At 50.0% G+C, this 14,375-nt stretch overlaps 1 protein-coding gene across 5 annotated transcripts in view; it reads right to left on the minus strand.

Annotated features, from left to right (window-relative positions):
* Window positions 1–14,375, minus strand: part of Kcnk5 (potassium two pore domain channel subfamily K member 5) — a 42,886-nt gene that overhangs the window by 4,917 nt on the left and 23,594 nt on the right. For 4 of the 5 annotated variants that reach the window (XM_021182373.1, XM_029469016.1, XM_029469014.1 and 1 more), the window contains exons 2-3: window positions 1,499–1,610; window positions 26–192 (exon numbers count right to left, since the gene is read on the minus strand). In XM_021182373.1, coding sequence (XP_021038032.1) covers window positions 26–192; window positions 1,499–1,610 — 279 coding nt within the window. Of the gene's footprint in view, window positions 1–25; window positions 193–1,498; window positions 1,611–6,034; window positions 6,852–14,375 lie in introns of those variants that run through there. The other variant, XM_029469015.1, reaches the window with a different exon arrangement.

A 14,375-nucleotide genomic window follows, 5' to 3' on the forward strand; every position in this document is an offset into this window, starting at 1 on the left:
CTCTGTGTCTAAGGTAGGAACATACCAGGCTCACTCCTCTCCTGGTAAGAAACTGGCCCAACCTCTTTGCACGTCCCCCGAAGAACTTGCCCAGGGCACTGATCCATGTCAGGCACAGCGGCACCCCGAAGAGGCCATAGAAGACACAGAAGAGGCGCCCAGCTGGGGTCTTGGGAGCCACGTTGCCATAACCTGAGAAGGAGAATAAAGTAAGGCCAGGATCACAGCAAAGATTATGGAGTCACCACCTCCAACAACACACACACACACACACACACACACACACACACGCACACGCGCCAGCTTGAGAGAAACACACTCTTTAAGATAAACTGATCTGGTTCTAGTAACATCGATGTATGATCCCCTGATCATGCCCTGACCCTGGTCAATTATACAATTATTTCTACAGTAGGGGCTTTGTCCCCTCCATTATGTGAGTTCCTTGTGGGCAGGCACGAGGCCCACAGGTACTCCACTGATCACTGGGTACTGCTATGCAAATAAAACAAAGACGCCTGCCCTCACTGGGTAGATACCCAGTGTGGAGGACAGACTCCAAAGATGGCCACTCTGAATCCCTCAGCCCAGATGCTCATGTCAAGTGTAGTCTGTGAATCTGAGTATCAGTGGCTTGGTTGGCCAGAAGTGATATAGGCAGGGGGAGCCTGGAAAAGCCCACTGCTGCTTCCTGTCTTCACGCACTGAATTGGAAGATGCCTCCTTCGAGTGCCCAGCTGCAGAGGCTCTGAGCATTCAACCTCAGCCAACAGTCAACACCAAGAGTCAAGCAGTAGGTGGGAGAAGCCAGGCTGGACTCCAGACTAGTGGGCAGCCACTACTTGACTACCATATGCTAGATAGTCCACGTAAGAACTGTTAGCTGAACCCAGCCAACCCTGAAAGGGTGAGGATAGTTAAGCCACAGAACCATAGAACACTGGGGCTTTGTGCAGTAAGCAGTCTATCTAACCGGTGTGGCTCTCCCCGTCAAGCCACTCTGTTGTTTCTGCTTGAAGAGTCCAAATGGAATAAAGAACCTTGGAAGCCATGTAAAGGCTGGGTGGGTGAGGTGGGTGGCCTATCATCCCAACAAACGGTGACACAGACATAGGATCTCTAGAACAAACTAGCTAGACTAGGTGAATTTTTGGGTTAGCTAGAGACCACATCTCAATATATAAGGTAGAGAACAATCAAAGAAGATACTAGATGTTAACCTTGGACCATATATATGTGTGCCTACACAAATGCAAACACACACTCACATGTGTGCACACCACACACATATGCACGCAGAAATAATTAAAAAAAAATACAGTCTAAATCAGGACCTATGGAAGTAGTTGCATAGGTATGGCCAATCACTCGGGACTTACTAAGTCCTTCCTAATCAAAAGGCCAGGGTGAAACTTACAGTCACCAAAGCTGGATTCCTGTACGGTTCTGAGGAATGAGGATGTGGATCTGGGTGTACTGAAGGTGTACGGGGACTTACCGATGGTGGTGATGACTGTGGCAGCAAAAATCATTGCATTGGGCCAGTTCCAGTTGTTGAAAGTCTGGTTCCCGGTGATGGCCACACCCTGATCCGCAGCATCAGACACCACCTAAAAAAGAAAGCCAAAGAGAAGGTCAGAGACAAGATGATGACAAGAGATGTAGCTCCAAGGTGGTGTCCACCTTGCCTAGCAAGCATACATACTCTAAGCTCCATTCCAAGCATGACATAAACCTGGCACGGTGGCACACACTTGTAATGCCAACACTCAAGAGAAAACAGAGGAGCCCGCCAATGGTGGCACATGCTTTTAATCCCAGCACTAGGGAGGAGGGACAGGTAAATCTCTGAGTTCCAGGGCCCACTGGTCTACAGTGCAACTTCCAAGACAGCCAGGGCTACACAGAGAAACCCTATCTCAAAAACCAAACCAAACCAAAACCCAACAAGAAAAAAAGCAAGGGAGGGGAATCAGGATTATGCTTCAAGGCCAGCCCGGGCTACCTGAGACCCTGCCCCAAACTAATACCACCAGCAGCAACCATACATCTCAAGTGTCCTCATTTAACCACCAGGATACCAAGGTGGGTAGCCGTTCTTTATTATATAGCTGAAACATTTTACAGAGAGGATCAGGGAGGTTGAATGATCTACCCAGGTCCACACAGCTAGGGAGATATACGAACTAGGCACCTAGTTCAAAAACTTGACTGAAACATATCCCCAAACCACCCAGAGCTGAGAAAGCTTGCACCCTAGGCTTCTGGGAAGGGAGCTCTCCCAAGGAGTTTCCATGTGGTTTCCAAGTAGTGGAGTTCAGGGCCTGAACTCGAAGAAGAGCTACGAGACTATTCCACGTCTCTAAGAGGGCAGACTCAATACAGGTACCTGCAATGTCCCCTAAGCCTGAGCCCTCTGTGGCCTGGGAAGGAGCCTTTAACCATTGCACTGGGGGATGACCACTGAGATCAGCTCAGTAGAGGCCAAGTATACATATCAGGATACGTAAACTAGCTAAACCACCCTTTCCCGATCCTGTCCCTCATCGTGACAGGCTCCCTTTTCTCTGAGTTCCTTCTTTTCTCTGACCTGGGCTGAGCAACTGTTGGGGCAGAGACAGATCAACAGGTGGCAAGTGTACTTCAAGGTGATCCAAACTTACCGGTCCCTACAGTTTCCAACTGGTTGGAAGTCCCAGGGCAGGCATTATCTACTCTAGGAATTTCCCAGAAATACCGAACCTGGTTCTACATACCACTACCTGCCTCACTTACAAACATGGACTCTGCCTACCTCTCAACCCATCTGACCAAAGGAGCAGTATCAGAGCTACACCAAGAGCTGCCAGAGACTGTACCCAAGAGACCCATCAGGGGCTCTAAACCTGGGGTTCAAGTTCTGCCATTCAAGGTCAGCCCTGGGATGACCCATCAGCCTAGAGACCAGGAACCCAGCCAAGTTTCCTATAAAATCCAAGCCAAGGACAGCAGGGACCAGAGAGTGGAAACAACGGAGAGGTAGAGAAGCCATCATTCTAAGCCACCCGAAGCATGACTGAGGTTTGGAGGCAAGGAGAGAACGCATGGATGGTTCCAAAGGAATGCACAGTTTGCAGAAGCAGCAGAGGCTGTGTAAATGGATCTGCATACTTTGGCGAAGAATTTTCCATGATGGCATGCCCGCCCGACACCCCATCTGACCACAGGCCGCTTGCTGCCCTACCTCCCACTGCCATTCCAAGCTTGGGAGACCATGGAAAGCAGACTATCTTACATAGTCTATGTGTAAGAGCATCTTAGATACTGCAGACCAGCAGGAGCATACAACAGGTCCTCCCTTCAATTCTGAGAGATTGAACCTACGTGCTGGGAAATGGCTCAGGTACCAAGCCACACCTTAGCCCCTATTTAGCCTTTAAAAGTCTGTCTGGAGCAGGAGAATGAGGAGAGTCTAGAGCCCTGAGTGTTGACATTAAACAGATGGGAGAAAAGGCAGAACCATTTAAGTCCCCACCCGTTATCAGATAGAAATCTTAAACCGGACAACCTAAAACGAAACAGAGTATGCAAGAATGGGGGTGTGGCTCGATCACAGAGTGCACACCCAGCACAGGAGAGGCCCGGGGTGGCACACTCGCAACCCTAGAGCTTGGAAGGTGGAAGCAGGAGGATTCAGAGTTTAGGGCCAGCCTGTGTAAAGGCTCTGTCTCAAAAATAAATAAAGAGCTAGAGAGACAGAGCAGAAGTTAACAGCATGTGTTATGTTACTCTCTGAGGCTCCAAGTTTGGTTCCTAGTCCCTGTATGAAGCTGCTAATAACTGCCTGTAAATCCAGCTTCAGGGAGATCCAGTGCTTCTGGTCTCCAGGGGTATCTTCATGCATATGCACATATCCAAATGCAGAGGCATGAATATATATATATATATATATATGCTGGGTATGGTGATCTACAGCTTTACTCTCAGCACTCAGGAGAAAGAGGGAAGCTTGAGGCTTGCCTGATCTATATGGTAAGTTCCAGGCCAGCCAGAGCTAGACAGTAAGACCCCATCTTGAACAAACAAAAAAACCAAAACCAAATAAACAAATATGCCTGATCTAAAGTAACATTGGTTTACCAACTCTGATCATTCTCATTGAAATCCCAAGGAACAAGAAAGATGTCAGAGGCCGGGCGTGGTGGCGCACACCTTTAATCCCAGCACTTGGGAGGCAGAGGCAGGCGGATTTCTGAGTTCTAGGCCAGCCTGGTCTACAGAGTGAGTTCCAGGACAGCCAGGGCTACACAGAGAAACCCTGTCTCGAAAAACAAAAACAAAACAAAACAAAAAAACAAAAATGTCAGAGAGAAGCAGCCTGTGTGTTTTCAAAAAGAAAAAGGGTAAAGCTGTGAATATTTTGTTTTGAAAGTCTTTCTAAGGAACCAGGCTGGTCTCAGACTCCTGTTTTAGTCTCCTGAGAACTGGGCTTACAGTTGTTCACCAACAAGTCCGACTCTAGAAGCCTTCCAAATGGGCACACCTGAACATTTGGAATGAGTCAAGTACATTTCCTCCATTGAAGGGCCACAGATCTTCATGTCATGTCGGAAGGCCCGACCCCAGAGTCAACAAGGCAGCTGCAGGAAGCAAGCCTTCAACACACTCTTATGGACAAGACAGAAAAGTGTCTGGGCCCATTCAAAGGCAGCTAAACATCCCTAAACAGTATTCTCAGTATCAATCTAGACAGAGGTCTCCACAGTCATGCCCAAGGCCTGGCCTCTACAATGGCTTCTTTCATTTCCTCAATGGTACACAGTCAGATCACCAAGTGCCTACCACTCCCGTGGACACAAGATGCAAAATTAAGAATCAATGCAGAAGAAGGATGAGGACAACACTACAATGGGGAAACAAGGTGAGAATCAACACAGAATGAACGTCTTTTCAATCGTCAAGTCTTCACACTTTGAATCAGAAAAGTAGAGGGGGCTGGTGAGAAAGACGGTCCATCGAGTCCAGTGCTTGCCAGGACCTGAAGTTCGGTTTCTGAGTGGGGCAGTGGGCCTGTACACCCACAGGGCTAAAAGCAGAACGAGGAGGCAAGTGGATCCGTGAGGGCTTGTTCCAATCTAGCCGCAACAGTAAGCTGCGATCCTGTCTCAAACAACAGAGGAAGACACTCAGTGTGGACCTCTGTCTTCCACAGGTACATTCATATACTCGCCCACCACACACACACACACACACACACACACACACACACACACACACGAGAAAGAAAAAAAGGAAAAAGTCGGGATAGGACAAAGGGGAGAGTTCTTTCTTGGTCTCCGCTGACCACAGATCAATAAACAGGGGTAAAAAGTAAACCCCAGGGTGTGTTATCTGTCCAGAGTTGGAGACACCTAGTCCATTGTGTTTCAAGGTCAGGCCACAAGGGACACACTGTTCCAACTCTGCGTTGGACTATACACGTCATGGTAGTCAATGAGCTGAAGACCAAGGAGAGCCATCAGCGAAGTGTTTGAGGATAACGATCTGCCGCTGCAGATTCTCTACTGAGACTCAGTTAGTACAGGGGTGAGCATCGTCCATGAGGAGTTTATATGGGGGCACAGAGGACAGGAGACCCTACTCAGGACTAGTTGTAGTTTCTGGAAGGCTAGGAGATGGTGTTCACAGGGAGCACTATATGTCAGACAGGGAGTACGGTTGTGAACAAACAGAATCTGTCTTCTCACAGCTTTGCACGTGGTTAACAGGGGGACAATACTGGCCATGAAGTGGATGGCTGACCAAAGGCAATAAATGCCATAGCATTCACAAGACAGCCCTACCCATAATGCTTCAACGCTCCCCTGGAGACAGGCTGACTCAAAGGCCACCGGTAATTCGGAAATCAGTCAGAAAGTACTAAACAAGAGCTGAAAAATCAGGACAGCATAGAGAATAGCAATGCCGGGCTTCCTGCCCTCACCCCACTGGTGGTGGTGTCCTGCAAGGCACGCAGCCTCACCCTCTTCCTGGCTTATCAGGAGCGGCTGCTCACCTGCTTTCCCCGTGACTTGCGTTGCGTTCTCTTGAGTCACCCATCAAGGACAGATAACTGTGGAAGGCGTTCACTCTCCTAAGAGCCCCTCACCCCGTGAAACACTACAATCGTGGAAAGGCACCGTGTCCTAAAAGAAGGGTGAAAAGGTAGTGGTGTGCACAGCTCCCCAGAGCCCCTCACTGTTTCTTCCCCTGCCCACCATTCCGAAATATGGCTGCACGGCTCCTCACCAAACCTGGAACAAGGATGGGGGCGGGGGGCGGGACGATGATCACAAGATGGGGCACAAGACTGCCACTGTGGCCAAACACTCCCTTGCTTGGACTTCGACACATCCATCACCTGCCTGGCTCTTCCTGATTCTGCCAGGTATCACTTGGCACAGAGCTGAGGTCTGAATGCGAACTTGGAGAGGGCCAGCGACTCTTTTTCCCACTGTGTGGAGCCATGGTGGAGAGGCACAGTTGGCCATGGTTGGGATCCCACAGGGTGAGGAAGAGGCCTGAGTCAGTCTCCCAGAACAAAAGAGTTGACCCGGGGTGAGGGCCATGCCTGGGTCAAGGGAGGGCTGTGGGGGAGGCAGGCAAACCCTGTTAGACAAGGCGTCCTGTTCTCAGGGTTAGAGAAACAGCTTTCACGGGAGGAGGTGGCCCCTGTTCACTTGCAGTATTCTTTAACTTGGCTCCTAAACTCACAAGAGACAATATTTTCACTTTCCTCCTAAGCTGGGAGGGTGATGGAGAGAGGGAGCCGAGCCTGCACAATCCAGGCCAGGCTCCTGTTTGGGGACGGAATCGAGTTCCCTACTTGTCACCTTCATCATAAAGCCAGCGTGATTTATTGAGGTCTTCCTGTGAGCCAAGGGGTGTGCTCAGCATTTTACGTGCCTTTTAGCTCATTTAATGAGGACGGGATTCTGCTGGGAAGACACTATCATTTTTTCCACGTTGCAAATGAGAGTCTGAGGCTGAGATAGCAAGGAAGTAGCCAGAGGTCATGGCACTAAAAGCTACAAGGCTGGGACTAGAACCCAGGGCCACCTGGGTCCTAACCATGGTGATCCCGCCCCCTTTCCCCACAGAGGGCACAGGAAGGAGTCCTATGCACACTTCCACCCTTTCCCACCAGCTGAGAAAACAGTGCCCAAAAACCAGGCCAGCCATTCCCAGCCGGTCCCCTAGTGAGCCAACATCCACACACCCACTCTAACCTGTAGACACGGACCGACCACACCATCGCAGTCAGGTGGACTTTTCTTTGCATAGGGTGGGGGGAATCGGCCAAGACATGAACCTACTGCAGGGGTTCCAGCTAAGAAGCATCCACGCAGCTATTTGGTCTCTCCCACAACTCCTGTGGCTTCCTGAACACAGCCTTTCTTCCATCCTCTACTCCTAACCTGGAAAACTGCAGTCCTATGGTGTTCCAAGAGCCAGAATCCTCGTGCTCTCACTGGCTACCTCTGGATCCCTTCTTTAATCCTTTGTGCTCACATGGTCCCTCTGTTCTGGAAAGTCACCTCACCTGTCCACGGTGCTTAAGACCTCAAATACTGAAGCCATTATCAGCCTCCTTTCTGTGGCTTTTCCAGACACCACCTCTTAACTGTGTAGCTGCTGAAGTGATAGTTGGGCACATATGGGGACAGGTACTGATCACAGTACTTAAAACACTTCTCTCACGGAATGGCTAGGTCTTGTAAAGCAAGGACCCTTAGCCTATTTTAAAGATAAGAAAGCAGGGTCCAGTCCAAGGTAAGTGGCAGAGCTGGGATGTGAACTCAGGCAGGACCGCTACAATACAGAGGGAGAAGATAGAACACTGGGTAAGCTGTTTAGTAGAATGAAGTCAGATTTATAACACATTGCCTCAGACAATCACAAAGGAAATGTTAAATGTCACCAGGAAAAAAAGAGTTCCCTGTAGTATAAACTCCAAGAAGAGGCTTTGTATACCTGGAGCTTAGGTCTCTGCCTCACAGAGAGAAATTGCCGCACGACTGACTGCCTGCTCCTGTTAAGTGAATTTGAATGAAGAATGGGGTACTCTAGCCGCGGCTCATTTGTCTTCAAATGCCCACACACCCCAACATCTTTGAGCATTATTCTAAAGTTGTTTTATTCTTTTAAGATAGGGACTCATTGTATGGCTGTGGCTGGTCTGGAACTTCCTATATAGACCAAGTGGGCCTCAAATTTATACAGAGATCCACCTGCCCCTGCATCTCAGTGCTGGGACTGAAGACTTGCTCCACCATACCTGGCTGTAGTTGGGTTTTAAACAGTTTTATCTGCAACAAAGTAGAGAGAAGCAGTGGGTGTTCGGGATAGAGCTGAGCACTGGGCTTGGGAAGACCAAGGGACTGTGCACCCAGCCTAAGGGAAGGGAAGGAGCCAGGCTAGAGAGGGGATGAGGGTTAGAGGGGCAGAAAGAGCCAGAGGAAAGGCAACAGGGCATGCAATGGCTGCGCTAGGGGAATACCCATGGGGTAACCAGGTTGTCCTTCCTGCAGGAAGGACACCGGTCACCTCCGGAAACCCTCACAAAGGCAATGGCTATATAGCGAGAACAGGAAAGGGAGTATAGAAGTCCACGTTGACTGATGGCCACTTCACTGACTCTTTGCCAACCTCTCCTCTCCAAATGCACTCACCCCTAGCCACAGACAGTCCACTGCGGCGATGACAAGCTGAGCCATCTCAGATACAGGCTGTCTATACACAGAACCAGTTGGACCTACCTGGGATTGAGCTGGGCAGGGTCTCCCAAAGGCTAGCAACAAGGCTTGGGTAAAGTACTTGGCTGCTCTTGGCCTGCATCTTCTGAACACAAGAGGAGCATCCAGGCCCCCGTGAGGGCTGGCCAAGTGCGCCTGCCATCAGCATGGTAGCTCATCTATCTTTGTCTAAATCAGGAGTACAGACACTGTAGACATGAGATCCCAACTTGCCCAGCCAGGTAGTGGTGGCGCACGCCTTTAATCCCAGCACTTGGGAGGCAGAGGCAGGAGGATTTAAGTTCGAGGCCAGCCTGGTCTACAGAGTGAGTTCCAGGACAGTCAGAGCTACACAGAGAAACCCTGTCTCAAAAAAAAAAAAAAAAAACAAAAAAAAAAAAAAAAAAAAAACCCCAAAACAAGAAAACAAACAAAAAGGACAGGAGGCAAACCCTGGACAGGACTAGAAGTTCACAGCCCATGCCTAGAAGGGAGGACAATGAGAAGCCTTTCCCTCCCTAAGCCTCTTATCACTTGGCTTCCTCAGACCACATGGAGAGAGCACTAAGTCTCCATAGTTTGGTGTGATGGGCAGGAAGAAACTCAGGTACATATAAAGTATCCTTACCTTCAGAAGGAAACCTAATCTTCCCCTGCCTCCAGTTCTGGGCCATCCCTAATAGTTTGCCATTCAACTAAGCAACAGAGCAGGCTGTCTAGGTGAATAGGGGTTAGTGCTGCACTCCCCAGGTGAGGTGGAGGACAGGAGGGGACAGATGGCAACTTCTCTGAACTTAATTCCTCACTCCCCACCCTCCTACTGTTTCAAGCTTCACAGTCAACAAAAGTCTGCCTGACACTGGTCTCACAGTCACTTGCTGTCCATGTCTCTAACACAATCCCCTCCCAAGTGGGAAGCCAAAGGTGGATGAAGACCCCATGATAAATGGAGGGGTTCTCTGTACAAAAGTTAACAGCTAGATACATGCCAGGTAAACATTTGTAGTTTGTGCCTACTGAGTACAACGCCTGTCAAATTTTTAAAGCTACAGACAGGCATAGGTCAAAGGAGGGAGACCCCAAACCATCCCGCATATGCCAAAGCTACTTAGGAATCAGGGTGGGAGATGAGGGAATGTTAGTGTGCCCAGCTGATCAGCTGGCATCCATTCAATCTGATAATCCCCACTGGGATTTATGGACATATAAGAATATCTTGGAATGGCTAGAGATAGCTTGGTCAGTGAAAAGCTTGGGGTGCAAGCATGGGACAGAACCTGGACTCATTCCATCTTCACCATCTATGTAAAAAGTCCTGCAGGTGACACAAGCCTGTGATCTCAATGGGGAGGTGGAGGCAGAAAGATCCAGTAGCTTACTGGTGAGCCAGCCTAGTCCATCAGTGAGTGAACTTGAGAGCACCACTAAGACCAGTCTCAGTGAGGTGGGTCTTCTGGCTGTCATACACACACAAGTACATGAGCACCCCAACACACACACACACACACACACACACACACGCCAGCATCTCCACTGCAGACCAGGCCAGGTCAACTCTACCTCTTGCATTATTTTCTCAATGTTAACTTGGGGTTGGGGAAGAAGTGTAAGGCTTGCTTATATTAGATGAAACTAAGATTTTGACAATACAGAGCCACTGTGAGGCAGGGGCTCTCAAGACCAGGCTGCACTGTCCAAGGAACCAAGTTTAAGCTTAAAATACCAAGCCCTGCAGACACGTGTCCACAGATTGACACACACCTACATTCTTACAGTCCAGGAGAAGTATGAGGAGAGTCACAAGTTCAAGGCCAACCTGGACATCAAGACCCTATTTCAAAAACACACACCATTTCTCTCAAAGCAAAATGAAAAACAGAACAAAACAAAAAACATTAGCAGCTGCCTTTAGTGCAGGCTGGCATGGAGTGGGAGCTGTGGAGCTCGAGCAGGGGGAATAGGGCAGGGATAAGGAATTCCTGGTATTTCTTCACTGCCTTCTCCCCAACTCAGGGTGACTGGGGTGAGGCTCAGAGGGCAGCCATAGTTCAGAGCGAGGTATAGGCAAGAGCCCATTAGTACCAACTCCCTCCCTGAGCCCACTGGAGGCCCAGCTCACAGCAGCCTTGCCTTATCCAGAGAGAGGACAGATGATGAATAGCATTCCCTTTGGGGCAGATGATGGATGGCCCAGGGGAGGGCCACACCACGTTGTTCCTTCCTCAGTGTGCTTGGCTGTTAGAGCATACCAAGAACGGAGACTCTCTAGGAACCCTTAGCCTTTCTGCCCACGTCTTCTCTACAAAACAAGATCTGACCACAACCTCCTAAAATACCAGTTTTCTACTGCTCAGACCAGCGCCTTTCCTCGCCTATCCCTTCTCTTAAGCATGTTTAAAATATATTGCTATCAGCATCAAAATTTATTGAGCCTTAGCCCTGCTCCCATAGCCAGGACCAGTTTGCCTTCTGTCTTCCTCAACCCAGCTCACACTGGAGGGAAGGCCCCTTTCCTGTCTAGACTCATATTTTGTCTTTGAAGGAGTGTGTGTCCAGTGCCCACCCAGCCTGCTGTTCCTTCACCCACTGCAGAAGCAACCAGCCGGAGCACAGGTGAGAGAGGCTACACGCACGCGCGCTCGAACACACGCACAGGCACACGCACCCGCGAGAGTGCGCTGCCATGGTGGCCATGCAGTGAGATGCACAGACCCAGAGACTGGAGCAGCCTGTGAGGGTCAGGGTGGGAAATGACACATTTACTCTCTGCATGCATTGGGGCACTATAGACCTATCCTACTTATCCATGCTAGCATTAACAATCCGTGCAGGTGTTTTCCAAGACAGCATAGTAGATGCTAGAAAACAGGGAGCTGTGTATTTCTTGGACCAGTGATACCGGTACCATGGCAACATAACACAGTGACTGAGCTATGGGTAGGTAGCAGACACAGTGTGGATACACTGGATGAGAAGGGATGATTCATGTCCCAGGCAGGAAGCGGCCAAGAGCATGAATTTTCATCATGTGACTCACAAGTTAGTTAGTTCGCGTTCATGAATTACTTCTGGAATTTTCTGTTGAATACTTCTGGACCGCAACTGACCATAGGTAATCAGAAATTGTAGAAAGTGAAACCACAAAGGAAAATGACTGTTCTGTGGCTTCTTGACCTGGACAGTGCCTTAACATAGGGAAGGGGGAGCCTTTAGCTTCGTCTTAGCCCCTAGAGAAAGTCAGGGCCTGAACTGGAAAAGTGATGTTTAAAGGCTTTCCCAGGGGATGCTAACAACAACTACATAGCCAATTTTCATGTGCAAGTGGTGTGTTTGTGTAAACATGAATATGCACATGTGTGCATGTGGAGACCAGAGACCGACCGTCCTCTGGAGTGTTCCTTAGTTCCTCTCCACCTTAACTTTTTTAGACAGGGTCTCTGGCTGAACCCGGATCTCACAGATTCAGTTACGCTGGGCGCATTAGAGGAGCACGCATGTCTCTCTGTACCTGGATTTCCACTTGAGTACTGGATGTGAACCTAGGTTCTCCACATTTACTGACTAAATCGTCTTCCCCATCCTCCCAAGCAATTTTCCAATAGCTACCCTGAACCCAAGGGATTAAAGTCTGCCCCCTCCTCCCCCACACCCTCCCAGGCAGCACTGTGTGAATGTCCTCTCACCCACCTTTGGGATTCCCCTGCTACCCTCGCTGGGCTGTCTCTCAGCAGGCTCTGTGGCGCGCTCAGAGACACAGCCTAGGTCTCACGCTCTCTCGAACTCCCGGGAGCACATCTGTGCCAAAAGGGAGCGGCAGGGTTTTAGCAGTTCCTTCTGGGTTTCCGACTTTCACAGGCCTGGGAACCCTGTCCTCACTTGGAAGGGACAAAGAAAACAAGGCAGGTGGCTATGTCCCCATTGTTCTCAGCCTGGGAGATGGTCACCTGCCCTGTTCCTGGCAGCCAGCACTCCTCCCATGAATGTAGAGCGGAGTTTGGCAGGGGCTGGCTGAGCCAGGAGTATAGTGAAAGGCTGGAGGGGGTCAGCCTCAGGATGGAATGTCAGCAAGGATGCTGGGGCACCTGGAGGGCTGGAATTCCCTGTGTATGGATGCAGTCACAGAACACAGCTGCTTGCCCAAGAACTGGCCTTGGGGAACAGGAAAGGGCCCTTCCCTCCCAAACATGCACACCAGCTGGGCCCTCTGGAGTGAAGCTCTTAGAATTTACCTGTGGCCAACAAGACAAGAAAAGAAGGGCATCTTTCACCTCCCTGCAGCACCTCTGAGCCTCAATTAACCACCACTGCCCTCCCCAGTGGCCCAAGTCCCTGCCCTGTGCTAGTATATACTGGACCTTGGGTTTGTGACTTCATCCCTGCCCTGTGCTAGTATATACTGGACCTTGGGTTTGTGACTTCATCCCTGCCCTGTGCTAGTATATACTGGACCTTGGGTTTGTGACTTCATCCCTTTCCATATCCAGGATCCACAACCCAAAGTGCCTGGCATCTCTCTGCTCTGACCAACGCCAAGAGGGTAATGGCTTCAGTTAGGCCTCACAGGCCTACCAGGCTCAGGATGTGCTTTACAAGCGAGAGAGGTTTCCTTCCAAGGGTGGTTTAGGGCTCTGAGAAGAGCCCCTGTACTGAATGTATCTGTTCCAGACAAACAGGTAGGCCTTTCAGTCCTGTGCCCTCACTCTCCGTGCCAAACTGTAGGAGCAGTCAGCATCTCCCTCTCCTCCATACAGCAGACACCAGTCCTCTCTCTGCAGAAGACCCTTCAAGGGGAGCCAGAATACCCAGAGAGCCCTAGACACCTCTCTTACTATTTATATGTGAGGAATCTGTTGAGGGGGTCGGTGACATGCTTGAAACCACACAAGCAAGCTGGTGGCAGAGCCATAAGAAGCCAAAGGGAGAGTCCCTTTCCACAGAAAAACCTGATTCTCCAGTGTCAACCCTGGTACTGTGTTGGAGAATGTCACCTGTCACCTACTGCAGAGCAAGAACTGTGCAGAGAATACTATAAAAGAGGGTCAGAGGCAGATGAATGCCAAGAAGTGCTGTCTCGAGGTTGGCGCATGGCTGTTACACTCAGGGACTCACAGCCACGATGGTAACTCCAGCATGGCTTCCATCCGCCCTAGCTGAGGAGCTGGGCAGCTCATGCCTGCTAGGGAAGGAGGGATTACTTTTCTTAGGGATTGTGGCTCCCTGTAGGTTGCCCATGTGCACACAGATAACACTAATTAGGGGGACATGATAGCAGGCAGGCCACATGTTGGGGGGAATTATGGAGAAAGTGGGAGGAGAGCTGCGGTGGATATGACTTATCTAATCTTGACTACATCTTTAGGGTTCGTGCACACTTAGGCTCCCCACTTTATTCAATTCAGTCCGACCTTGAGGAGAGATGGAAGGAGTGACCACAGGAAGCCATTGCTCAAGGTTTCTAAAAACAGCACCTTGAAGGTCACCGTGGGAACTGCTGACTGGTCAACTCCCCATCCACGGCAGACAACCTAGGAAAGAGCTGGCTCACCTGCAGCTCAGCTGCCCTGCTGCGTGCACGCTTGCTTCCCGGCCTCTGTAGCCCAGGTCTGCCCTGAACATGTGTGT

This window comes from Mus caroli, chromosome 14 (genome assembly GCF_900094665.2).
Source record: "Mus caroli chromosome 14, CAROLI_EIJ_v1.1, whole genome shotgun sequence".
Classification (NCBI taxonomy): Eukaryota; Metazoa; Chordata; class Mammalia; order Rodentia; family Muridae; genus Mus; species Mus caroli.